This window comes from Saccoglossus kowalevskii, chromosome 13, assembly GCF_978046115.1.
Source record: "Saccoglossus kowalevskii chromosome 13, keSacKowa6.1, whole genome shotgun sequence".
Classification (NCBI taxonomy): domain Eukaryota; kingdom Metazoa; phylum Hemichordata; class Enteropneusta; family Harrimaniidae; genus Saccoglossus; species Saccoglossus kowalevskii.
Genome location: NC_140653.1, coordinates 27,684,449 through 27,712,430, shown reverse-complemented (window position 1 = coordinate 27,712,430; position 27,982 = coordinate 27,684,449). Strand labels below are relative to the sequence as shown.

Genomic DNA, 27,982 nt, shown 5'->3' with positions numbered 1-27,982 from the left:
TTTAGTGTAGCGAAACAAATGTCAAGATCAGTTTCAATAAATTTCAAGTTCTAGTTATATTGCCCATTAATGAATTAAATACCGCTATCGTGAGTGGTTTTGGAAACAATGGCATTGTGGTCTAGTGTAAAACAAGAAAACACCTCCGTCAACACTTGCTCCAATCAAATAAATTGTTTCAAATCAATTCACGGAGGCCACTGTCCTTTAGTCATGAAGACTGAGTTTATAGAACATTTCTAATTGCAGATTAGGTTTATAAAAATTTAAAATACATTTTTTATTTTCCACTTGTTAATCAACTTAAATATTAAATATAATTATTATAAATTACAAATAGTCAATAATAACATTTATGTCCAAATAAAGACAAATATTTGTTTTAAATATATATATATATTCTGTGCTACTAATAACATAATAGTTTCCTATTATTTTCATCCTCCTGTTCTTCATCTCTCGTTTCTCGGTTGTTCGTCATGGCGAATGCCGTTGTTGATGGTGCTCCTGAATTTTCAACTATTTCGGGCGGTTTTTCCGACTCTATCACCCATTATCTGTTGATATTAATCGGGGAGCCAGTGGCGCAGAATTATGTCCAGCCGATACTTGATGCGGTATCGAACGGTAAGTTGGCGATGTTTTGCTTTGTTACAGTTTCTAAACTCACTATTACAGATTAAAGCAGGATTTGCCGATCTCGGTGCATGTGGCATGCCGCCTCATCACTCAGAAAACTACGATTGATCGCTGGAATCGCGATTATTACAACGCTTCTTTTACATATGGCGATTATTTGCCTTTAGTTTATTTCTACGATCAGTGGTGTGCGATTTTTTTTTCGGAATTGTCGCAAGACAATTATGACAGTCGACTGCGACGGGAAATGGTGTGAACAGACGATCTCATCTTAGTGGATGCGATGTGGGCGTGAGTTTTCTAGTCTGATCTCGATGGGGCCAAACAGGGGACACTGTCCTACGGAATAAGAAGTTGAACGTGTAATTCTCGCACTTAAACCGTCGTTTTACTTTTTTTTTTTTAAAAAGATAGCACTTCATTAATTAATTGATCACAAATGCACAGAAGAGTTCAGAGAACTAAACGTTAAACGTCATGATGTATTTTTTTTCTTTCTTTCTTGAACCGTTTTGTGTGTACTGATTTACTATAATTTGAGAAAATCTATCTGATGTAACAAATATGCGTACGCCTAATAGCATTCTCCATTACTGTTTACTTTCTTGCCATTTTGGAATTTTAAGCCACCGCATATATATCGGACCCAGTCAAGGACTTGTAGTACATTTTGTTTTTTCAACAAGACATTCTAAATTCCAGTCTGTCCCCAAAATATTTAACAATGTTATCCATAAGTGACTGTATTTTTTTTAAAAATAGGGCGAAATGTGTGAGATTTATTTTCTCCATTCATACTCAAGATCACACAAAGCTATTGATCTTGATCTCAGTTAAAGCTTAAGTAATTAGCAAGTGAACAAAAAAAATAACTTATTTAGTATTATTATTCATGATGTTAACGGTTATTTGAAAACTAAATTAGCATTTTCATTATTTTTGTCAATTGCATGTTTAATATCATTATTAAACTATTAATTTATTTATTTTAATTAAAAAGAAAGTGCCCTATCTGTAGACCCGAACGAGAGGCCATCTTAAGGGTTGCCACAGTCCATGTGCTTTCTCAAGCATTTACTAAGTGTCATTCCACCTAATATCAACCCTCAGGGGTAAAGAACAATTCTGCCATGGTCCTTTTTTTGCGGTATGATTGCATGTTATAATAGATAGTTTCTGTAGTGACTGAGTTTACAATAACATTCGTGGTTGTATTATTTTCTTTTCGAAAGAGGGATGAAAATATTTTCCATTAATCCAGTATGGCAAATTAATAATATATAATATAATATATAATTTGTTTTGCAATGTATAACAATTTCTTGCATGAAGCACTGTATATACATATATTCTCATGTTATGTTAAGCTTTGTGGTGATTGGGTGGGGGGCACACCCATTAACGGACTCATGCTGATTATGTTTTTGGTATTGGCACTGATGTTGATGAAGAAATCTGGATATTTATAAATTCCTGTTCTAACTGGTTATGTTGATTACATGCAAATTATTTCAGATAGACATAAAGTCAATAGTCTAGACCAAAGCTTGATGAGGAAGCTGGACATTTCTGAAAAAAATATAGTAACTTATTCAAATAATAATTCACTGAAAAACAAACAAAATATTTATTCGACAAGAAATCAGTTTCTTCCACCGACAACAAGGCACCATTACTCAGAACCAATTCAGGTATTATGAAGTAGGTGATGGTATTGTACGTGTTCTGTTTGTATAATTGCATCCCAAATGACAGTAAATGAAGTCTGTCACGACTAAATCTGCTAAATGTGTTTTTCCAAAAAAACTGTAACCTCCAGTATATTCATGTGTCTAATTAGAAATTAAAAACTACCACAGAGTGAAGTATGTGGACACACCTGGTATGGTGAATCATTGAACTGACAACAACTAACAGGAGATTGTTTGGCTGTATCTTTTGTATGGCCACCTAATTAATTATCTCTATCCTACCTCATAGCCACTGGAATATAAACTGCCAGTTTTGAGTAATTGAAGAACTAACCAACTTCGATGGGTATGCATTATAGATAATTGTTTTCTTATACATGTGTATCCTGTATGTGATAGTTGAAAGTTATACGACTTTAAATAAATCTTATAAACTTTTCTGCCAAAAAAAAAAAATGGTATGGTAACACTAGTTCCTGCGGATACATGTGAACTTATTTCCTGGGCTTGGCATCAACAGAGAATAAAAAACAGTATTTCCTGTTTTGATGACATCATTTTCACTACTGGAATGGCACCTTTTAACTTCATACATGTATATGGGTGTAACTATATACTATTAATCCAGTGACTTTTGTGTGACCTCATAACTGGCATAATAAGGGGTTTTACATGAGTCATACCAGCTGTTATGGATCGGGCCTTCAAAAAATGTGTAGATTAATATTTGATTGCAATTCAAGATTATATTAGTTTACATTGAGATTACTTGGTCCAACATGTTTCCCTTGTTCATGTGGTGAAATTCAAACTGTGTTTTTGCCCCAGTCAAATTCAAGTGTCGAGTCACCATATCTGATTGTGCATGTATGAATGTATTTTAGTATTTTTACCTGCAGTTACTGTTAGTTTGAACTAAAATACACTGTGCTGGTAGTCTGGCATACCTATTAGCCTACGTCAATATACATTTTCAAATGAAATGACATCATCGCTTAGATGCTATTGGCTCTCATATCAATGAGTTTGTTTTAAAATGCCTTTATAAGACTGGCTATTGAGCTTACTTATCAATGCGTTGATTGTTGCATTTCGCTTGACAAAACTTCTTCCTATGTGTGTCCATTCCAGACGGATTGTTCAATAATCCCGGCTGCCCTCGGGTCATCAACCGATCTGCCTTGCTACAATATATCGATTTTATTGAGTCATGTAAATGACTTTCACTTTGAAGGTGTTTTGTTTCTTTATTGGCTTTGTATTATAATAACAGGAAAGAGGAAAGTCACCAATTATTTTTGTTGAATTTCAAGAATGGAGTTATAAAATAATAAATTCAAACTTATACCACAGTGAACAAGATCCTCTCATATACTGTATTTATCCTATTAGATGCACATCTACAAGAAAAAAATGTTTGCATTTTTCATTCACCGTTATTGCACTATTATTTAATTCTAATTTTCTGACAAATTTTCTATGCACTTCAAATATAGTACTATTTTACAGCTCATGATCTCAAAAGTACATGTAACATTTGTTATAGCTACTATTTAGGCTCATGATTCAAGTACTGTAAAATGACTAATTTTCACTGGGTTTAAATTTCGCTGATTTACCATTTCGGACATATTCAGTGGGTTTTAAATTCACGGTTTTATCATTTAAATAATGTGTTTTATGCTAAATTTTACATATTCACTGGGTTTTAATTTAGCGCATTTTCCAGTCGGCGAAATAAGCCAAATTAAAACCCAGTGATTAATTAACCATTTTACAGTACCTACATTTTTGTGGTTGAGTAGCGGTAAAATGATCCATTTTCAGCATGGGGGAAGGGGTCTTAACTCCAAAGCTTCATGTTTGTTCATTATCTTGATTGTGCAGTAAATTAATGTCCTAGGTACCTAATTATCATTTTGAACCATTCTCTGTAATAAATTATTAGCGAGCCGTCTGCGATAATTGTAGATAAAAACATGTGGTTCATTTCAAATGAAACTCTCATTGGAAATAAATATAAACTGCTTAATAGCAAATCTGTATAATTTGTACATCTTTTGGATTATTTAAATTACATTTAGCTTAAATTTTAGATTCTAATGAGAAAAAATACCCTTCAAAAGCTTTATAAATGTCAATTCACATATTAATTCACTATTTCCAAATTGTCTCTTCAGAAAGAATTCAATTAAAAAGAATTTAATTGAAAAAATTTTATAATTCCATGTAGATCCCTATTTTAACAGTGAAGCCCTACAAAATCGTGGTGCTCCCATGATGCATTTCAAACTATTGTTATTTTGTTAAGGTAGCCCTACAATGTATCGACTATAAATCACATTCGTGGTCATTGTTAATGGACAAAAAAAAATGATGAAATTTTCAAAAGCACCATTATGAAACATTCATTTGACTTGGGAAGATAATCTCTCTATTGTTCACATAAACCGTAATTATTTATAATCAGTGTAATTTTAATTATTCAGCGTCTATATTTGATAATATATTACCCATTTCCGTTTGAGTAAAACATGTTTCTTTGCAATCTGAAAATGAAGACTATTAATGAAGCTCCATAGATAACATGTACTTGTGTTTAGTTAGCCTATCAATGGAAGGCTTCTAAATGGCACTTGAAGTTGCACACTGTGATAGTACGTTTATAGCGTTATTGGTGTTCTGAGATTAATAAATGTATGCAACTGATTTGTATCCATTTATTTAATTCGTAGGGGATTTGTCATAAAAAGTTCAAATGTCATGTGTGTGTTTGTTTTGTCTTCCTATTTTTTTGTTCACATTAAATTTGTTAACTCTTTGATCCTGAGTCAAAATGGAATTTCCCCGAATCACATTGTCAGTGTTGACTATTCAGGAGGTTGGTCTTGATGTATAGATGACTTGAGGCACGAACAAAAATATATTGTGGCCCTTCATTTATACACTAAATTTTTACCAAATTACAAATTCCATAACTATAGTAAGATGTTTGTCAAGATCACTATATTAATGTACAATTTTCTGTTGCGTCAGTCAATGAAGCGCCAGTGAATTAGCACAAGTAATTGCGTCATAGCAAGTTTTTGTGCGTCAATGGTACCGTGAATCAATAGCTCAGGGGGCGTACTGTATCTCATAAAGATATTTTTAGATTGAAGCAGCCTTTATATTGATGCAAAAAAAAAAGTTGACAATGCTTTTTAAGTATGTAGAAGTTAACAAAGGACTATTAATTATGATGATATTCATTTAAACAATGATCTGATAAATGAAAAAATGTAAATTCTTTACAAATTTGTAACGTCTAGAAACAAAGAAACGCATAGACAGACTGTTTAACCTCTGCTACTTAGATGCACCTTGCTTGAATGAGTGATGGCTGATTGTAAAGCAAGACAAGAATAAATGTGACCTAAAGGTACACTAGATTTCAAGGTTTGGGGAACTGCAATGTTTGTTGGTGTTGTTGAACCAATAAATTGCCAATAAATTTTGAAAAAAAAATAGATTTCCATTTTTCAAATAGGACTGTTCTGTAAAGGGTAACAATGATAGTGGTCTAAATTGATGCCTTCTTTCTCACAATAATTTGCTTGCTTGCTTCGTGTGATCTTGACTTGAATAATGTAAACTTTGAAATGTTTTATTTATTAAATTTAAATTCCAAGAATCATTTGGTGATCCCTGAATTTAAATATTTTGCAGTTTCAAAAAAGTTAATTAAAAACATGAAGTGATTATTAGAATTGCCATTTTAACTACAATTGTGTCATTTGTCCCAGCTTTGAGTAATCATCTCCACAAATTGTTTCTGTTTTTAGATGCAGTTAAAAAAAATATTTATATAATTTATTAATTTAAAAAATACATCTGACATGCATCTCATTCGCCATAACATGTCATGGAGACTGGTTAACGATATCATTGACCTACATGTGGTTACACTAAGGAAAGCTACAACTTAACACAAAGTGAATCAAGGAGAATATCGTACTTGTGTGTGAGCAAAAAAATTTACTCCAAAACCATTTTTCTGACTTTTCCAACTAAATTAAATGACAATGTTTAATACGTGTGTATCTTTGTCTTTGCTGTATAATAAGCAGGTTAAAAAAAATGGATATTGGCTTTTATAACTAGGACATGTACTTTCGTAAACTTGTTGTCAAATTACTTTTAAATAACAATCTACCATGGATTATAGCTTAGAACTGTCTGATTTGAGAACTGTTGATATAAGCTTTAGGACTCACATGTCTGGGCTTATGCTAACATTTAATTTACTGTTTACCAGTGGGGAATTGCATTTATTTGATTTCAACAATTTGTGTCACATTTGCTACCAATGGCTGAAGCTAATTTCAAACCATGAATTATTCTGAGGAAGTGATCATATCTTTTAAAAATACTGAAAGGTTTAAGGTGAAACTAAATCATTGGAAAACATACTGTAATGTGTATATTACAGTAGTATGGTCTGAAAAAGTCAGAAAAAAACAAAACAATTTTAGTTTTAGCCACTACGGTAAATGGTGAGCAAAGTTTGATGAGCAGAGCAAAATTGTACTCAAAACAGATAAGATCCTACACTTTGAACTAAATGAAGGCGTACTTGCTATTTAATATTTATATTTTAAAAATGTGATTTTTTTAAATGTTTTATTGAAAAAACAATACATATACATGTACTATATTAAGAAAAATGAAGTGAAAACAAAAAGTTCTGGATACTTGTGTACATAAAAAGAATCCCCCTCCATTTCAAATGGTCTGTTTCATAAGAAAATTTTGTTGACTTAATGGGGAACGCTCAATCCCATGGATTGTACCACGTGCTCATGGGTAATTAACTCCGTCTCTCTCAAACTGTGATTGACAGGCATTTTTCATACATTAGCTGCCATTTTAAACTCATGATTTTTATTTCTCGCGGCACATTTATACATCAAAAGCCCAACCTGATGAGTGTAATCGCTAGCATACATATTCATGCCCCCGTAAAAATGTATTTGGAATCACAGCTTGATCTCTAAATATTGTAAATGGCACATTTCCCCGAGCTCCCGCCATGATGTGAGCTGCTTGGTTTGGATTAGCATACTAATTGCAGTGGCCATCTTACCTCTTTATAGTATCTGTTCCCTTTTAAGACAAAGTTTTTTCATCTGATTCAATCTTGTTGAACCACTTACCCAATCTCTTGGAGATGTGCTGCAAATAGAACTGATACGTGTGTTGTGATGTTTGCGTTAACAGTCACAACATCTTTTTCTTCCTTTCTATTTTCTTATTAGTTATCAGTTTGACGCCTAATGCGGAGTCAGTTATAAAATATGGGAATGCTTCTTCCTGTCAAGAGAAATTTCAGCATTATCCCCACTTTCCTACAAGAGTTAAGTGAGAAATAGAACAGGATGGTGTCGCTATAATTTCAAAAAGATGAGCACCCAATTAACTAAAAAATTGTAATATTTCTTTTTAAAATATTAACTAAAGGAAATTATAACGGAAACACATAAAGATATGAAAAATGTGAATAAATTTGTCCCAACTGAAATCAGAACATAAAAAACATCTGTTAATAAGATTGGCCTTTATGTCTAGTGATGTAGAATGGAATTTCCACCCATCCTAAATAGTTTGTTGCGTCTTAGTTGATAGTTCTGATAATGATAATGTGGTCTGTGTATGTGTGTTATTTATGTGATGGAACTGATAATGATGATTGTTGTATAAGGTTGTGAGACATTTTGATATTGATTGATGCATTACTACAAACGGCACATATTCATGGAGGATATTAGAATTCCTACTCAGTAGTGACAAGGTTTTATGAGATATTGATGTGCAAGCTATGTGAGATGCAAGGAAGATCTCATGCATGAATCGAAGAAGTCATGCGAATCTGAGACGGTGACGAAATCGCATGACAAACATGCATTTCAAAAAATACTTATGCAAACGAGTTTCTTTAGTGTCCTTGCTTATTCGCTAACCGCGAAACATGTGTTTTAAATTACCACAATAAGCTCATGCTGAGTGTTAAAGTGATGAATTCGTTGAAGTGATCCTTTTATATTGTAATATTGAAGTTAACTTGTAAATTTTTTCTTCTTAATTATGCATTTTTTTACTTAACAAAATAATTAACATAATTCTTGTCGAGATGATTTTATCACAATTTTGGAAAATAATTTGTAAAAATATTATGTGGGTTTTATTTTGTGAAAGCTGACAAAACGTTTAGTTTTGTACTCAGTGTTTTAAAATTATTTTATTTTCTTCACTGTCAACTTTTGTGAGAGACGAATTGTCACTATGATAATACTGATTGTTCGATTCAGACTAATGAATGAGTAAACAAAAACTAAAATAGTCAGCAGAAGCAACTATTGTATTGTTGAAATAAACGCTTCTTTGTTCAGGAAATAAACTTCGTCAGGATTCTTGACAAATCACCGAAAAGACACAGCAAAGCAAACTCACATTAAATGTCTTTATTGCCTGCGCACATTTGATCTATTTTACAAACTGTACCACGTTCTGTGATTACATCGGTTCTATCTTTTTCAAGATCTCTTAATCCAGACAAACGATATTTACATTATTTCTGCATGCCGAAATTACACTGGGGATCCATTACAAGACAAAGTGACTTTTGAGAAATCTTGCATGCTGCTTAATATCAAATCATATTTAATTTTTAGCAATTACGAGCTTGCAATATTGTAACATAGACTCACATGATGATGTATTCGTGTCTGGGCTGGTCCATTTCATTCCGTGTCGTGCATGTTTCTATGGGTATAGGTATGTCATTTATGTTATTTTGAGGTGCTGAAAACCAAGAATATACAATATTTAATAACTTAAAATGTACGGGCACTCATAAATATTGTTTTATTGGCTCATCAAAATGTCAAAGGTCAAACTGGATGAACCTATAAAACCTATAAAAGTTGTCAATAATAAAAATAAAACTGTACCAAAAATACACAAGTCATTAAGGTAGAACAGTACACAAATGTAATCATGTTGTCATTTTCTTTATTTTTACATATTTGGTATATCATGTCAGGGCTTGAAAATTACGGTAGCCCGATCGCTCGGGCTAATGAATTTGCTTGCCGGACCATTCAGTTATGAACGTTACTAGTCCGACGGACTGCCTGAAAAAAATCACTTTTTTTAATTAATTTGTCATCTGGTTCGTGTAACAGCAGTTTTCCGGTTAAACCCATCAGTTTGGTTGCCCTAATTAGCAATTTTTGCCCAGATAACGCGAGAAAATATTACAACGAATACTTCCGTATTCCATAAACTCACTGCGCATGTATAGTATCAGATGACCTATTCAATGACATCACGGCATGGAGTACCTTGAAACCGTCCCAATGTTGCACATGTAAGCCATTTTGAAACAGTCAAATGTTTTACCACGTGTTGCCTGATGAACTGTGACCTTGTATGTGTCATTTTGTAAGCACTGCGATGCAACGAACATTGACAAGTCTATGGGCTAAAGTCCCAAAAAATGACGAACCAGGCCTTGGTATGCAGACTGAAGTGTCTTCAGCAGTTGTAGGACAACATTTAGAGTTTGACAAAAACTCCAATGAGCCTCAACCGTCGACGGCCGCACTGCCAACTCCTACATCAACGTCATCAGGTGAAATTTGTGGAGATACGGTAACGCTAACGCGTGACCAAAAATATGACAGGCACAAAAGGAAACGTCATTTCATTCCGGCATGGTCTGATGAACGCCCATGGATAAGTCATAAAGATGATGTCATGTTTTGCATTTATTGTAAGCAATACCCTGATTTGGCCGATAAAAGCAGTCCGCTATTTAAAGGGACAACAAACTTCCGGTTGGATCCATTGAAATCACATGAAAAAACAAAAGAACACATGGCATGTACTCGTCGCTATTTTCGTGATGTTGGGGCAAAAAAAGTTGCAGAAAAAAACTACCAGGCTAACATGTGCCCAAATCTGTTGACAGAAACCCCTATAGGCAAGGCAGTAACAAAATTAAATGTCGATCAGAGGGAGAAACTGAGAAAGTTATTTAGAACTGCTTATGCAATTGCGAAAAGAGGAAAACCATTTTCTGACTTTGAAATGATGTGTGAAGTTCAGGAGCTAAATGGCCTACAAATAGGAGAAAATTATAGAAATATAGCCAGCTTTAAAATGTTTCTAAATTCTATTGTTGAATGTCTGAAGAAAATTATACAAGATGAGATAATGGAGGTTAACTTTCTTAGCATTCTTGGTGATGGGTCAACTGATGCAGCTGTGATAGAGCAGGAGATTGTTTTTCTGAGATATGTGAATCCCACTGATAGCATGCCAGTATGTAGACAAGTTGATATTGTACCACTAGAAGCAGCAAATTCTGATGGTATTTTGCAAGCATTGGATACTGGGTTATCACAGGTTGGACTTAGTTTTGAAAAACTCAAGCCTGATAATGAGGAAATTAAGCAAAGCTTGGTAATGGCTAATTTTGATGGTGCGTCAGTGAATTTTGGTAATAAAAATGGTGTTACAAAAAAATTAACTGACATAAATCCTGCCCTGATATCCTTACAGTGCATTGCTCATAAATTAGAGCTAGCAGTTCTAGATGCTAACAAAGATAATCTGGCTGTCATGGGTAATTTTGAGGAAACCCTGAAAGGACTTTTCATGTTTTACCACTACTCACCTAAAAGAAGAAGAGAGCTGAAAGACATTTCTGATGTTTTGGAACATGACCTGTCTCACATAAGCGGAGTGAAGCAAGTACGCTGGCTATCCAGTAAGGAGCGAGCAGTAAAAGCTATCAAGAACAATTATGAGGCTGTTGTGACTCACCTGGAACATGCTAGTACAGATCAAAATTCCAGTACTGATAATTCAAGCCGTGCAAAGGGCTACCACAGAACTATCACTGCAATCAAGTTTGTAAGACTGCTCCATTTCCTGCTTGATTACTTACCTATATTAGCAAATCTATCCAAGGTATTCCAAGAGGAGAAACTTTTAATAATGGAAATACCAGACAGACTAGAAGAGACTTACCTGGCATTGAATGCATTAAAAGCATATCCTGGCAAGAATATGAATGAGTTCAATGACAATTTCAATGATGAAACACTGATGTTTGGTAACATTAAACTTCACAAGTCACAGGGAAGACAACCGAGTAGTGCATTTGATGCAACATACATAGACAAAGTTGTTGACAGCACAATAAAGTACATTAAAAAACGGTTTGAAATATTGGAGGAAAAGCCAATTTCACTTCTCATGATATTTAACTTTCAGAAGTGGCCAATAGATAACCAACTTCTAGCTGCATATGGTAACGATGAGCTTTCACAACTACTTATGGATTACCTACACACATATTTTTCAGAAGGTGAGAGAGATAGAATTATTCATCAGTGGCCTGCATTGAAGGTACATTGCAGACAATGGCGTACAGCAAAACTTGTAAATATATATAGCTTGATGTTGCAAATAAAGCCGCCTCATCTGACTGATATGCTGAAACTTGTAGAATTTGTAATGGCTGTGTCACCCAGTACAGCCAGCTGTGAGAGAGCTTTCTCAAAGCAGAACATCATTAAAACTCAGCTAAGAACTTCACTGACACAGGAGTCTCTACGCAATCAGTTAATGATCATGCTTGAAGGGCCTGCACTGAAGGACTTTAATCCAGATAGTAGCATAACCCAATGGCTAGAGAGCAGTATTCGCAAGAGACACATTTGTGGACATAAATTAAAAAATAAAGTAAATACGGATGATCAAATTGATAACATATTATTGGACAGTTCTTCAAAGTTAGATTCATAAGTAAATACCAAATGCACATTAAAAAATACAATACTGTATGTACACTGTGTCATAATAATAAAAATTGATGACAATAATATTGAGGGCTAGTGATTTCTTGGGCAGGGCTAGTTGATTATCTTAGTGACCCGTCCTGGGCTAGTGGGTTTTCATAAAAAATTTCAAGCCCTGCATGTAATATGAACAAAGAAAATGAATTGAAACTCGACAGATTGACAGTAAACTAATAAAATTCATATACTATTGACTTACACAAGTTTTGACACAAAATATTGTCAATGCTAAAATATGCGCATATGTAAAAATTCACACGTAGCATTGTACTTTAAATACACACCAAAATGTTTTAATAATCCTAAATTAAAAACTGATGAAATTTAAGGTTTGCTATATTATGTAAAATTACGTGTCTATGTGTGTTTATAACAAATGTTATTGTTGTGTACCTAATATTGTGTAAATATGTATGTTGGATGGAATTCACATTAAGTATGCAATACTACCGCTGCAAGCCTTTTAATGTATGCGTCTTTTTCATCAAAACTATCGAAAATCTCCAAAATATTGATTAAAATTAAGTAGTTAAATGTTTTTAAAAATAAAATTAAAAAAAATGTTTTTCAAACTAAAATAAATGAAATTTTCTTTTATCATGAAAGTCAAAAATGTTGTCTCTAGCGAAATAGATTTGCACTTCAAAGAAAAAACATATAGAGCATACTCATCATAATTCGTGTTGTATTTTGCCTGATTTGAACAGGATACATACATTTATGAATGGAAGGATTCAGGCAGCGTTTATTACTGGTTATATTATGCTGTTAACCTCTGTTGGCAGATACTTTATCCGTGAATCTTGAATCATGCTTGTGCTACTGAGCTGAGAGTTAGTGGCATACAGCCTAGACAAATGTGCTTGTATATGAAATATATACATGTACCAGTGAAAATAGCACTGACATGCTGCACAAGCTTGTAACCTGAGATAGGAACAGTTACATTGTATAATATGACCTAACCTTTGTAACTTTATCCTGTATTTAAGGCAGTTTGATGAAAATTAAATATTTGACCATTGCTTATCACTATGGCAACCAACAGTTGATGGAAATTAAATAAATATGTTTTCGTCTGATTGTCTTTGAGCAAAGGTTCATTTTAAGGTCATGTGTCTGCATGCATAATAGGTGCTACTTGCGTGGTTGATGTTTTTATAGTTTAATAGCCAGGCACTGAAGAGTAAAAATCTTTCTATTGGTTCATTTGCTAATGTTTTTATGAAAAACCTTTATTTTGACAAATGAGTTTTGTATGGGATCTCAAATATTTTTCTTTTCATCAGGAGACAAGTTATTCTCTTTTTTTTCCCATATTTAAAATATTTTCTTATATAATGTACCCAAATTGACAGTATTAGCTACTATACTAGACTAAAAGCAAATACATGCAACTTTGTTCTTTCATCTTTCTTTTATTGTCAAAAACAACAGCCTTTTATAATCTACCTGGCGTTTACCCCAGGAAGATTAACAAACACTTTTTAGTATTAGATGTGTTCACATCAATAAGTATAAGCAAGTAATCCGTGTCCTCAATCTAAAAGAAATTTGTTGTGCATGTTTTTTGTCATAAAATAGTTTTCCAATAATATTTATCATATACTCTGTTATGCCCGGCCTTGTAAAGCTATGGGAATTGCGCCCTCGCATCGGGGCAATAATTTCCTGTATCACGCCTGGCTTTCGTCAATCAAAACAAAACACGTCATTTTAAATTACATTGTGTGTTTCAGGTCACTCCGTGGTAAAATAATTAAGCCTTATAACGCATATGATAAAACCTTTATGGACTGAATACAGCTTTTGCAGCCCGAAGTAGTGCGGCAGAAGTACCTGAGCTTAACATAGTTTTGTCAAGCAAAAATGATTTATCCCAAATCGGGCAATAAGTCACTGATATATATAATCTTCTTTGCATCTCCCAGACAAGATAACTTTTTAAACATTACATCTGCACCAGGGATTGAGTTAGTATTTTGTGTAGCAAGTCCCGATGAGAAAATGAGCTGGAACTTGCAATATGCTCTGTGTACACATGGAACCCTTTTTTGTGCTTAAGCATTGATGGGGGTGGGGGTAGGGGGTCCTTCTCAAATATTGGTGGTCCGAAAGCAGAAGATGGGGGTTAACATAATACCTAATCTGCACACTGTAGTGTTTTATCTATATTGTTGCACAATTACACTATGCAATACTTGTTGGCTTGGCAGCACTATGAATTAAGTTTCTACCCTTATCTGAATAGGCATTTCCAAAACATCACATCAACTGTTATTTCTCTAAAGTTATTTTGTTAGCTATACTTAGGCATTTATTTTTATCTCCCCCCCCCCTAGTGCTTTGTAAATGATGTGCGGATTACTGTTATTACATTCTCAATAATGTATGTATTAATTTTCAGTGTAAATAAAAACACTGTATTTGCTCTGTTAGAAGCACTAATTGACTTAAATTGACTTAAATGTTGGATCATACAAATTTGGACAATATCTCATCTCTAGCTATGTAAGCACAATGCAACAAATGCTGTATGTTATGCTTATAATTATGAACATTGCTAATTATCTAGCCCATACTGAAGTTGTGAATATTATTATGAATTATTAGTTTACACAGTTGTAATAAAGCTAAGAGATTTCTACTGCATGTGTATATTCTAAATATTTGTCTGTCTTATTCTACAGGATTGAAAGCCTGGGATGTTGATGCAGAGGAATGCAAACTAGATGAAGAGCTGAAGACACTTGGTCAAGCTGATGTGACTGCTGGGAGTTCTGGTGAGTAATTCAATTTGCAAATTTGTGTTATACCGCCCTCTGTAGTCTGGTGAGTGTGCTAGTCTATATATGTCAACCCTGCAGCTCACCTATAGGTTCTTTGAACACCACTCTACAAAAATGCGATTTTTTGAACAGCACCAAAATCTACCACAATTTATGGGGAGTTAGGCCCAGCTACATTCAGCCTGGGTACCAGACTATAATTACTCTGGTCATCCACTGTCCACAGTCAGGATTTTTGCTATATCTCTTATCTGGCCAAGTCAATGGGGCTGGCAGGATAACATATATACCTTGATACTGATAGCACACTGCTGATTCAAATACCGTATTTGCTCTATTAAAAATGCATATGCTTATACAGATTACAGAGGGAAAGTAAGTCAAATTTAAATTTTTAGTTTATATGCGTTCCTATTGCATTTATAATAGAGCAAATACAGTTTGCCACAGAACCCGAAATTGTAATAAATTTACATGGTTAATAGTTAAAGTTTTGGCAGATTTGTTCATACTATTGTGGGAAGTGGGTAACGATTGTCCAGCTAAGCTACATCATGCAATTGTCATAGTAGAATATATTTATTTGCAATTTTCACAAATCATGAAATTAATAACACATAAATAGTCATAGTTTGATGATTGGGTACTCATTAATTACTATTGTTAGGAGCTGCACTTACCCAATCAGTGCAATAAAGCTGGAATTCATTCTTGAGAAGCTTCATTCTTAGTTTTGATGTTAATTGGTGATATTCTGTTCACTGCAAGATCTTGATAAATAATTTGTGAAAAGCATGGGCCGAACAAATCTGCAAAAATCTAATGATTTGATTTTGAACTTTAATTTCTTTCTTGTAGTTCAATGTCAAAATGCTGAGCTTCCGGGAAAATACATTCACATTAGTTGAATCCCATGCAATGTTTTGTAGTTACTACAACGCTATCACCTTTGTTTGTCATGTTTATATTTTATTGCATGCATAAAACAGGATCTCGCAGTTAACGAAAAATAGTCTATTTGTCAGAATATCTTGAAAATTGTGCAAGATCACTAATAAAATAAAATATTCACAAAATTTGATGATTCAGTAATAGGATAAATTTGAATATCCAAAAATATGCTGAAAAAGATCTGCTCTGGTCCTTCAACACCAAATGTGTGCAAACATTGTATCATATTATTTCCTGCATCTTACATATAGCATCTTAATTTCATCTTTACAGGTCAGAAAAGCTTTTTCCATTGTGGAGATAAATTTGGTGCTGTAGTTCTGATCAATCCCACTGTATCTGCTGTGAAAACTGAAATCGGCAGCCTACTTAGTCACTCAGCACAATACAAACATTTACTATTTGGTGGGCATAGTCTGGAAGGTGGCGGCGATTGGGTCTACCAAGATGACAGCTTTTCCTTACATGATTGTGGGGATATATTCAAATCTCTACCAACTGGTGCGAAGACGAAACTATCTTTGAGTGGATGTCATTGGAGCATTGTTAGCATGGATAAATTAGGTTTTCTTAAGAAGTATGATCTGTCTGTAAATCCACAGGATGTTAAGAATAACTTAGAAGGAGTTGATGATCTTGTTAATGTCCTTGCTGACCTTGTAGTGGTAGAGTCTCCCTTTGATCTTCTGGAACCGCCAACTATTGGTGTGGGTGTGAAATGTAAAATTACCAAGCCCACCGTGTTGTTGTTTCCAGCAGGTAAAGGTGATTGTGCTTTTTTTGCTGTAAATGATTTCAGCATGTTTGTAGGAGGGGGATACACTCACAAGTCATGTTTCTGGAAATTTGCTAAGCATCTGCACAGAGTTGATGCTATATTACTCTCGAGCTTGCACCCTGAATCACTACTTGGAATAAATAGTTTGCTCCGGCGTAAATTAGCGGAAAGGGCACTAGAGGAACCAGAAAAGGGTTCAGAAGAGTATGAGGATTGGCAACAGAAGGTCAACTCTCCCGAAGTTGGAGTAGTGTATTTGAATGCTCCTGAAAGTACAAAATGTAGTGACAGTCTAATTATGAAGCTGTCTTCTTTAGGCTCTCAGACGATGAAGCTATTTAAAGAATTGGATATCACTCCAAATCAGTGTTACCAGGCCAATCCTCGTGCAATGGACCCCATAACATTATACCAAAAAGTTGGTATTGGTAAACTTGATATGTATGTACTCAGTCCTTTCAAAGACAGTAAAGAATTGAAAGATTATATGTCTCAATTTCAGAGTGGGAAGAAATTTTCCACTGGGAAAACAGGAGTTAAATCAAATGGCAAAGAATTTGAGCTAGCTTTACCTAATATTGCGTCTGTCTGTGCCCTAATTGTATGGCAACCGTATAATCCAACTGAACCAACTGTTCGAGTATTGTTTCCTGGAAATGCCCCACAGTCTAAGCTCTTTGATGGGCTTGATAAATGTAAAAACTTAGCATTTCTTCAAAAATTCGAAACTGCACAAAAGCCCAAAGTTAAAAAAATGCCTAAAGCCAACACTAATGGACCAACTGATCCCAAGTTGCATAAATTGAAAAAAGAAACTGATTCATCTCAGATAAATTCGGCAGCTTCAAGTGAGCAGGCAGCCTGCACTGATGGTGTTCACTGTAACACCCCACCACCAGAGCTGGCTGATGGGCCATGTACAGATGGAATTCACTGCAACACCCCTCCACCTGAGCTGGCTGATGGACCATGTACAGATGGAATTCACTGCAACACCCCTCCACCTGAGCTAGCTGATGGACCATGTACAGATGGAATTCACTGCAACACTCCTCCACCTGAGCTGGCTGATGGACCATGTACAGATGGAATTCACTGCAACACTCCTCCACCTGAGCTGGCTGATGGACCATGTACAGATGGAATTCACTGCAACACTCCTCCACCTGAGCTGGCTGATGGACCATGTACAGATGGAATTCACTGCAACACTCCTCCACCTGAGCTGGCAGATGGACCATGTACAGATGGAATTCACTGCAACACTCCTCCACCTGAGCTATTTGACAGCTCCTGTACAGATGGAATTCATTGCAACACCCCTCCACCTGAGCTGGCAGATGGACCATGTACAGATGGAATTCACTGTAACACCCCTCCACCTGAGCTATTTGATGGCCCCTGTACAGATGGAATTCATTGCAACACCCCTCCACCTGAGCTGTGTGACAGACCCTGTACAGATGGAATTCACTGTAACACCCCTCCACCTGAGCTATTTGACGGCCCCTGTACAGATGGAATTCACTGCAACACCCCTCCACCTGAGCTATTTGACGGCCCCTGTACAGATGGAATTCACTGTAACACCCCTCCACCTGAGCTGTTTGACGGTCCCTGTACAGATGGAATTCACTGCAACACCCCACCACAAGAAGAATCTGATGATGAATGTGGCGATGGCATTCATTGTGACACCCCTCCCCCAGAAGGCGAGTTTGGAGAGGGTGAAGCTGTAGGAAATGAAGATGATCCTCCACCAGCAGACATTTCACATGAGTATCAGTTCAAAGATTCTTTCCCCTCTGGTGATATATCCTTGGTTGATAAAGGAGGTGCTTCCCCGGTAGCTGAATTTGATCCTTTTGGCCCCCCAAGTGATGAACAATGTAGCACTAAAGAAGAGATGCTTCAGCCTGATCATGTGGAACAACAACATGCTGTTCTGCCAGAAACTGACACTCATCCAGACGGTTACCATGGTGTTGTTACACCCTCCGATGATGTAGATTTTCTTGACAAAGAACTTTCTAGTCCTTCAGCAGGAACTTTCCCATCTGAAAATCTGTGTATGTATGATGAACAAGCAGAGGAAGCTCCTGAAGCAACTGAAAATGATTACGCCTCAGATGAAGCTCAGATGGAACAAGAAGTTACTGAAGAAATGGCAGAGGTTGGTGTGGATTGTTTAAAACATGAATCTAGTTTTGAAGAGACGCAAGTGCCAGGGGATGTTGATTTAACTGAGATTTTAGGTGAACCAACCTTTGATGATCTTGAAGAGATACCACATGGCACCACAAGTAATGGCCAACATACACTAGATATGTCAGAAGAAATCTCTAGTAAAATTGTCACTGTAACTGAAACATCAGTATCTGAAGTTGTAACCACTGAATCAGTTGCTGCAAAAGTGGTATTCGAGGAATCAACATCAGAAGAAATTCATGTAGAAGAATCATTTGATGACCCCCCACTATCAAAAGAGAGTCCAACTGCAGTTACATTTGATGATGAACCCTTTCTGGCAGAAGAAACTCAATCTAAAATTGTTATTGGTGATGAACCCATTGCTCCAGAAGTAGTTTCTGTAGAATCATCTTCTCATGATGCCCCTTCAACAGAAGATATCCCCCTACAAGAAACCTCTGATGAATCCAATCCATTTGCAGATGTCTCGGCTGGAGCTACTTTTGATGAACCCCAACCATCAGAGGAAGTACCTGTTGAAGCTTCTTTTGATAAACCATCTCAAGCAGAATATGTTTCTGAAGAAACTACTTTCAGCGAACCCCTTCCATCAGCAGAAGAAACTGCTTTTGACGAACCATCTCCAATAGAAGAAGTTCCTACAGAAGCTACTTTTGAAGAATCACCAACATCAGAAGATATACCAGCTGAAGCAACATTTGAAGAGTCACTACCATCAGAAGAAATCTCTGCAGAAGCTACTTTTGATGAACCACCACCATCAGAGGTTCCTGCAGAAGCTACTTTTGATGAACCACTACCATCATCAGCAGATTTCCCATCTGAAACTACTTTCGAAGAGCCTTCTCCATCTGAAGCAATCCCAAAAGAAGCTACATTTGATGAACAACCACCATCAGAAGATATACTTGCAGAAGCTACTTTTGATGAACCACCGCCACCATCAGAAGTAAGCCCTGTCATTTTTGAAGAGCCCCTACCATCAGAAGATATACCAGCTGAAGCCACCTTTGATGAACGACCACCATCAGAAGAAATTCCTGCAGAAGCTACTTTTGATGAACAACCACCATCAGAAGAAATTCCTGTAGAAGCTACTTTTGATGAACAACCACCATCAGAAGAAATTCCTGCAGAAGCTACTTTTGATGAACAACCACCATCAGAAGAAATTCCTGTAGAAGCTACTTTTGATGAACAACCACCATCAGAAGAAATTCCTGTAGAAGCTACTTTTGATGAACAACCACCATCAGAAGAAATTCCTGCAGAAGCTACTTTTGATGAACAACCACCATCAGAAGAAATTCCTGCAGAAGCTACTTTTGATGAACAACAACAACCACCATCAGAAGAAATTCCTGCAGAAGCTACTTTCGATGAACAACCACCATCAGAAGAAATCTCTGCAGAAGCTACTTTTGATCAATCACCATCATCAGAAGAAATTCCTGCAGAAGCTACTTTCGATGAACAACCACCATCAGAAATCTCTGCAGAAGCTACTTTTGATGAACCACCACCATCAGAAGAAATTCCCGCGGAAGCTACTTTTGATGAACCACCATCAGAAGAAATTCCTGCAGAGGCCTATCCATCAGAAGATACTCCAGCTGAAGCTACATTCGATGAACCAATGCCACCATCAGAGGAAATCGCTGCAGAAGCTACTTTCAATGAACCTCCAACAGAAAAAATCCCTGCAGAAGCTACTTTTGCAGAAGCACCTCCATCAAATGAAATCCCTGCAGAACCTACTTTTGAAGAACCTTCTCCATCAGAAGAAATTCCACCAAAAGTAACATGCGACGCTGAGCCAACACCAGAAGCATCAATTGAAGAACCCTCATCACAATATGAAATTCCACCAGTAAAATTTGATGAAGCACCCGCTCCATCTGTAGGACTCACTCCAGAAGTAACAGAAGAGTCCTTTCCACCAGAGTCATCAGATGAACTATCAAATGATACATCAGAAGCATCACAAGCAAGTGTTAAAGCAGGGGAGACACCAATGTCTAATTCAGAAATGGACGAAACAGCTTTTCATCCTTTGCCTGAGCAGCTTAAAGCAATGGCAGAGGAAATGAACTTAAACATCAAGGAGTCATCTACTGTAGAAGAACAGGAATCGTCTGTAGGTGTACCTTCCCAAAAAGAATTGCCTACTCCACCATCTGAAGATAGGTTGGTTTCTGATGAATCTGTCACTGTTCCAGCAGAAACTGCTCCTATAGTTGCTAGTCCATCAGAACCTGTTGTTGCTGCTCCTCCAGTAGCCACTGAAAAGAAAAAAACAGCTGCCAAGAATGCCAAAACCTCAAAGGGTGTGTCAAAGAAAACAACAACAACTACAGTGAAGAAGACATCAGAGAGGCGGTCTCCTTCCCCAAGAAAGACGGCGACAAAGTCTGATGAAAGAGTAAACAGTGATCTTTCAAAGAAAAAAGGGCCTGCAAAATCCAATGTTCTGAAAGATAAGAAAAGTGACCAAGGGAAGACTCCAAAGAAGGAGGTTGCAACAGCTAAAGAAAAAAGAACCACATCAGTTACAACTACTGTTAAGTCAGAGAGGAAACCTAGAAATGGATCACCAAAGCAACCATTGAATGGGTCATCTAAAAAGTCCTCAACAGAAAAAAAATTAGATACAACAAAGAGTAGAAAAGCTCCAGAGAAAAGGCCAATTTCAAGTCCACGAGAGCCACCAAAGAAGACCAGTGATTCTTCCAAAAGACCAGCTTCAGCTCCAGGTGCCAGGAAAGCAGATCCAACCAAAAAGAAACCATTAGAAAATAAACGACCAACATCTGGTACCAGAGGTGCCAAATCTGATGGCAAGACATCATCTGCAGGGTCTTCCAAATCTGTCCCTGCAACAGGACCACCGGTCTATGTCGATCTTGTATATGTCCCTAATCATGCTAGCAAGGAAAACACAAATGTTGAATTCTTCAGACGCATTCGTGCAAAGTATTACGTTGTCAGTGCAAATGATAAAGGACGTCACCAACCAAACATGGGTGTTCTTGATGCTTTGCTTGAAGGTAAACTGCGATGGGAAGAGCCTGAGCAAGACGTCATCATCATTCCAACTTATCCTACGACCACTCTGCGAGAATGGCAAATTAAGAACCGTAATGAGCTTCTTGACAACCACATCATGGTTTCTCAGCCAGCTAGTGATAGTGTGGTGCAAATGAAAGATGAAAGCTTTAATATGTATAAAGTGGAGTTTTAACTTGGTTGCATGTTATGCTTCTTTCGAACCGGGGGGGCTCCTGTCTTAAAACCTTGGCCTGATATGCTCAGTTAGTTTTCATGCTATTGCTGATGTGAATTATTATTTGTTACTTTACTGAAAACTGCCAGGAATGAGTTTGATGGTTAGTCACAGCCTATATGCGAGTAAGTGATTTGATTTTATAGTGAATATATGAAGGCAGATATTTTTTTTTAGTGCTTTCTGATGTATCATATCTGTATGAAGTCTGTTTGGTGCTAAGACGGTTGTTACTAAGATTGGTGCTTGTTGTGAAAGGCTATTTGGGAATCTTTGCAATTGTTGCTATGTTTTACCACAGATGGCAAGTGCTTTTATCTTACATTAAAAGCATTTACTTAAACAGCTTCAATCTTAGCTTGTTTTTTTTGTTAAGTTTTTTTTTTTGCTTTTGAATAACAGTATATAGTGAACCAAGGTGTATTTTTTTTTTGGTGGAGATGTTAATTTCCATTCTTCGAAGAAAAAAAAATCATTATTCATTTTATTAAGAATAATTCATAGATGATTAAGATGTTTCTTCTAATTGATTTACAATTAATCTAGTTGATTGATTAGGATTACTCCTAATCTGCTGATATTGATCAGAACAGTGTCAGCTGTCATACGGTTTTGATTTATTATTATCACTCTTAACGAATATGTACTTTAGACAGAAAGTAATGTTTTTTTCTTTTTCCTGAATTCAAGTATTTTAAACACTCTTGTCCTCTTTAGGTTGGAAGTGATTGATATGTGGACCTCAAATAGAACCAATAATGTTATGAAATCTATCTTATTACGTATGTGATATCTAAACATTTTGGTTCTAGAAAAGCAAAAAAGTGAAATTTTGCAATTTCCCTGCAGATGAAAGATCATCTTATTTTTAAGCCAGTAAGTTAACCTCTTTGACAACTAATCTAATTTTGACCACACTGACATCACTTCTGCTGAAGTAGTTTCCAACTGCTTGACATTTGGCCTTTGTTGTAGTTTATATATTTTTAATATTTTTGTATCATATTTTGTTGCCAAAGAAACTTTGTTTTGTTTTCTATTCTTCTTTACTTGTTCAGATATTATTATTCAGTTTTAATTTTTATTTTTGTAAGTGCGCAGACAAAATATGTTGCATTTTTGGTGAGAAATTAGATTCCCGATAAGAGACATTATCGGTATGTTCTTTATACAATCTATTCCAGGTCAAAAACATTTACTTTGGTCATTCGATGTAATCACAATAAGACGAAGTGCAAGTTGTGATAAAACAAAATAAACAAAATGTAAATGTTGACAAATTTAATTATTTTAGACAGTTTTTCAAACTTATTTATAAGGGTAACTTTGTGTCAACAATTTCGTAAAAATGCTGTGGCAGTTGAAGGTCAAACTGGGATTTGGAATGAAATTACTTATAATGTCTCTTTGATAGAAAATAAGCCTTGAATGAATGGTTATGCAAAAACGACAGTGCAATAGTATGAACTCGTAGAGAAAGGCATATTTGGCATTTACCTACAGTAGCTTGCATGTGGCCTGATGCACATTCCGCTTGTGTGTCAAACAGACATCAACGCCTTTGATGTATGCTGCCAAGAGATTCATAAGAACAGCATTGTTCTGTCATTTTATATTATATTATATTATAAAATGTAAAGATTTTTGGAGTATGAATTAATTTTTTGTTTTAAAAGCAGCATTTTTGTTTTGTTTGTGCTTTAATTGTCTGGCCTGATTCGTCAGTTTCAACAGCAAGGTACGGTTATCGTGATCTCGACAGACGCAACATTTTCCAAATATTATAAATTATTTTAAAAGATACTTTCATTATTGTCAAATTTGTTGCATTGAGAAAAGTGTTTGATATTTTAAGCTACAACTCTTTACTACAAGCAGAACAGATTATTGACTGTCGGATATTTTATACACAAAATGTAACGCCAGTTCAGCTATAGATGCCTTGTAGTGTAGGAGCTTTAAGGAGCTCACAACAGACACTGGGAAAAACCGATTCTGTTATACATTCGCCGAACAGTCTGGTTACGTAAAGATAAAACTGGTGGCGATTTTTAATTTGAATTGACCTGACTAACATAGGATCATTTCAAAACTGATCCAGTTTTACTTTGGAAGCAAATTTAAAGGATTTACATTTTGAATAAGGAAATTTCTCTTCGGTAAATTGTCCATGCGGTTGTAACCAATAGGGGGGTTATTGTATAGGATCGGATCGGTATTTTGCCAATGCTAAATAACCATTTCATTTACACTTTGTATCACTATTAGAAATGTTACTACGTATTCGATTTCTACGTTACTGTACTAAGTCGTTATATGCAGTCAGTCAATTGCGTACATAGACATGGAGGGCACTATAAGACAGGGGTTGCTGGTCTTTAGCTGAGTTGTAATCAGCATAGAAAAACAAGAAAAGTGGTAATTTTGTTGATGTGTATTTCTGAAATGCAACAAAACTACTTTATTTCCAAAAGAATGCCCTCTATTGTTCTTTCAAGGTGGGCATATCCGTTAAATAGTTACATTTCTTGTGTGTAGTTTTTACATTTAGACATATCTTCAAATCATGATTTTTGCTGCTGCACAAACGCAATGCTAGCATAACCAAATTTACAGCTCTTTGTACTTCCCATACAGAATGTGCTGCTGTTTTTTGCATGTGAAACACACACACACACACGCACACACACAGACAGACAGACAGACAGACGTGCATACACACGGCAATTGACTGCAATTTTTAACTTTTCTGGAATACCTTTAATTATCTAATGACAAACATTTTAGAACGACGGAAAACATCCTAGAGCAATAACTGTCAATTTGAATGAAGGTGCAATGTGGAATATTCATGTAAATATAAAATCCATTGCAGTTTAATGTGTTCATTTCAATTTAATGTGTTCATTTCAATTAACCTTTTTCAAAGGAAAGGTCAACTTTATAGCCTATTTCACGACAAAGCTGCCATCTTTAATTCTATTTAAAAAAAAATGTGATACCTGAATTTTAAACAATAATTATTTAAAATTGGTGTGTAGTATTATGTCAATATGGACCAAAATTAACATTGATGTGAGATGTGGGTTTTTAATGATATTGCAGCAGCTCAAAAATATATCTTCATATCAGTTGTCCTAGCAACATTGGTTGATTCCTTCACTAGTTAAAAACTCGCATTAGTGGACAGAACCATTTTGTCGAAAGGTTGGTTGGCAAAAATGTTGCCAGGGAAACCACATGGAAGATTGCAGTTTTTAGCACCTGCAGTACTCTGTATGACAATTATTCTTATTACATTACACATACTTATTGTGGTTCGCTTTCAACCAAGATATTGTCTCAGCTACATCTATCAAAAATTATTTATGTTCTGAAATCTCAGTATATTGGAGACACAGAGGACAGCCTATCACAGAAACAAGTAAAATTTGATTGTGATTGACATTACTATAGGGTTCCAACTATTCAACAATACAATTCATTGAGCCAAACTATCAAACTATTTTCTCTATCCACGTTTTTCAGAATCATAACACGTACCTGTTTATTCCCTGTTGCAACCTTAATTCAAAATTGACATGTGTTGAATTCTTATTCCCAATTCTTATCAATATACCATTTATACACTACTACTGAAGCTGGAATACAGGCTTGTAAACGTATAGGTTCATAACCTTGCAGTACAGGTCTGAATTACCAGATGAATAATTAAAATCATTTTCGGTATTGAAAATGAAATTTTGTCGCAGTAGTAGTTTTACTGATGTTTTTTAGACACTGACTTTCATAAAACATAGTCGTCACAGATTCCATTAAAATATTCACAACTTGAACTGTTATGTGTAATTTACATTCTATTAATTTGACATGTGTAGTACTGGATTAGAGTTGCTTATATAACAATCACGCGAGTCAAAAATTGCAGTTATTGTACCAGTATACTCGATCTCTAAAATATGGCTTAATTTGACCATAGGCGCATCATTTACGTAAAATGCATGTGCTATACGATATTCTCTTTAATTGCTATGTGAAACCAAACAAGTAATGTTTAGTAAAACTGCTATGCATCAGCTCCTATCATGGGGCATAGTAAGAAGATGCTTTTGTAATTTATTCCATCAGTTCAATTCTGTAATGTTGATTAAAAAAACTGTGTGCTCGAAAGCATGTTTTGTTTTACTAAACAGCAGACACATTTTGAATACTTAGAACAGGCTTTATTTTTTCCCAGTTTCTCATTGCAAACCTGCCACAACATAAACAAAGAAACATGAGTATTGAAAAAAAAAACTGAACTATATATAAAGGTTTTTAATGTGTTTGAATTTACAAAAAAAAAATTGTGGTCACTTGCATTGTGAGAAGCCAAGAAAAAAAAAAAAGTTGCTCTGTACTTTACCAAACATGTATCATTGTCATGTTCATGAATGAAAGTGTATGTCATTTTGTTTACCAGTGTAATTTTTTTTTTTTTGATATGTGAATTTTTTCAGCCAGCTGTATTTCTCGATGTATGAATATTATCTTAAAAGAGAAAATATCTGTATGGGACTCTGATGTGTCTGCGTGTTTATTTAACATTTGTAGTACTTCTGTTAATGTAGATTGGATCGACCTGTTAGTATGGCTTAGGCAGCTGCAATAATGACACAAAAGTGTTGCAATGCATATTTAAATTTTGTGAAGAAAATGTATGTATGTTGCGTGATGTCAATTGTCAGTGTAGATATTGTTCTTCACCCAAAAATTCATTTGAAGTTAGCTTACATAGACTAATCATATATATGAACATAGCATAGTTACCTAACATAGACTAATCATATATATGAACTGACATAGCATCGTTTATTGCATTAAAGGGCGGCAGTCGTTACGCTGTGCATGCGCGAGATATAAGGGTCTCGTATAAATAATGATGGCAACTTTGACTTGCTCAGATTAACGAGTACAAACTGAGACGTTACCAAGCTTTATGTATTTTTGTATGTGATTGGAAGGTATCGAAGGAGTCACTGGTGGTAATTGGTGCAAGTCACGCCCTGTGATTTCCATTAGAAGAGCGCATTGGACTAGGAAAATCAATGTTTATGAACATAAATGTCGGCAACGAGCACGCCATTTAATGTTAGTTTTGTTTGAGCTTCACTTTGAAAAAAAAAAAAAAAGATGATAAATATGCCATAAATTAAATTAATTACATTCGTACATGGTTGATGTCATCCATTAGTGCTATGATTTGTGGTAATATTCAGATATCATTGTTAGTGCCTGATATATCCAGTTATTCTAAGTCTGTGTACAATAAACCTTGAAAGATCAAAAGGTATCCAGTATATTTGTATTACAATCTTGTAATGAGGTAGAAATGATACAGATGAGTATGCAGGGGGAATATGGCTTCTTAGTAAATAAGTCTGGTGATCTTGACCTAATATGGGGGGTAAGACAACCTCAGTTGATCTTGCATCTTTGTAAAAAGTCAAGCGATGACCCAATGAAAAGACGTTCTGACACTGGTTTTATCCCTGATTTTATTTGCATATTATAATATTCATATTTACTGATGAGTGAAGAGATTGGAGATAAAAGTACTTTTAGTGGGAAATTTTTTTTGAAAATCGAACCTTAATGGTAGAATGAACTCACGTTTATTATATTGCAGTTATATCTGGACAATATTGTTCGGTTTGCTTATATTTTGTAACGAAACGTAGATGTGACTGCTG

General features: G+C 35.4%; 2 protein-coding genes across 2 annotated transcripts; both read left to right on the top strand.

Moving 5' to 3' along the window:
- Positions 1-425: 425 nt before the first annotated feature.
- On the top strand, positions 426-27,578 carry LOC100370950 (uncharacterized). The gene is made up of 3 exons (XM_085507159.1): positions 426-627; positions 14,929-15,021; positions 16,252-27,578. The coding sequence occupies exons 1-3, from the start codon at positions 480-482 to the stop codon at positions 22,206-22,208; spliced, it is 6,198 nt and encodes a 2,065-aa protein (XP_085363285.1). The 5' UTR covers positions 426-479; the 3' UTR covers positions 22,209-27,578.
- On the top strand, positions 10,977-12,264 carry LOC146735199 (zinc finger protein 862-like). Its single transcript, XM_085506776.1, has one exon. It carries the CDS (start codon positions 10,995-10,997, stop codon positions 12,183-12,185), a length of 1,191 nt encoding a protein of 396 aa, XP_085362902.1. The 5' UTR covers positions 10,977-10,994; the 3' UTR covers positions 12,186-12,264.
- Positions 27,579-27,982: the final 404 nt, after the last annotated feature.

Bases quoted from the DNA above. Each gene is read 5' to 3' on its own strand.
- LOC100370950 (XM_085507159.1), top strand. From the start codon at position 480: ATGGCGAATGCCGTTGTTGATGGTGCTCCTGAATTTTCAACTATTTCG. The intron at 628-14,928 runs GTAAGTTGGCGA...CTTATTCTACAG, and splicing joins ACTTGATGCGGTATCGAACG to GATTGAAAGCCTGGGATGTT. The intron at 15,022-16,251 runs GTGAGTAATTCA...TCATCTTTACAG, and splicing joins TGTGACTGCTGGGAGTTCTG to GTCAGAAAAGCTTTTTCCAT.
- LOC146735199 (XM_085506776.1), top strand. From the start codon at position 10,995: ATGGGTAATTTTGAGGAAACCCTGAAAGGACTTTTCATGTTTTACCAC.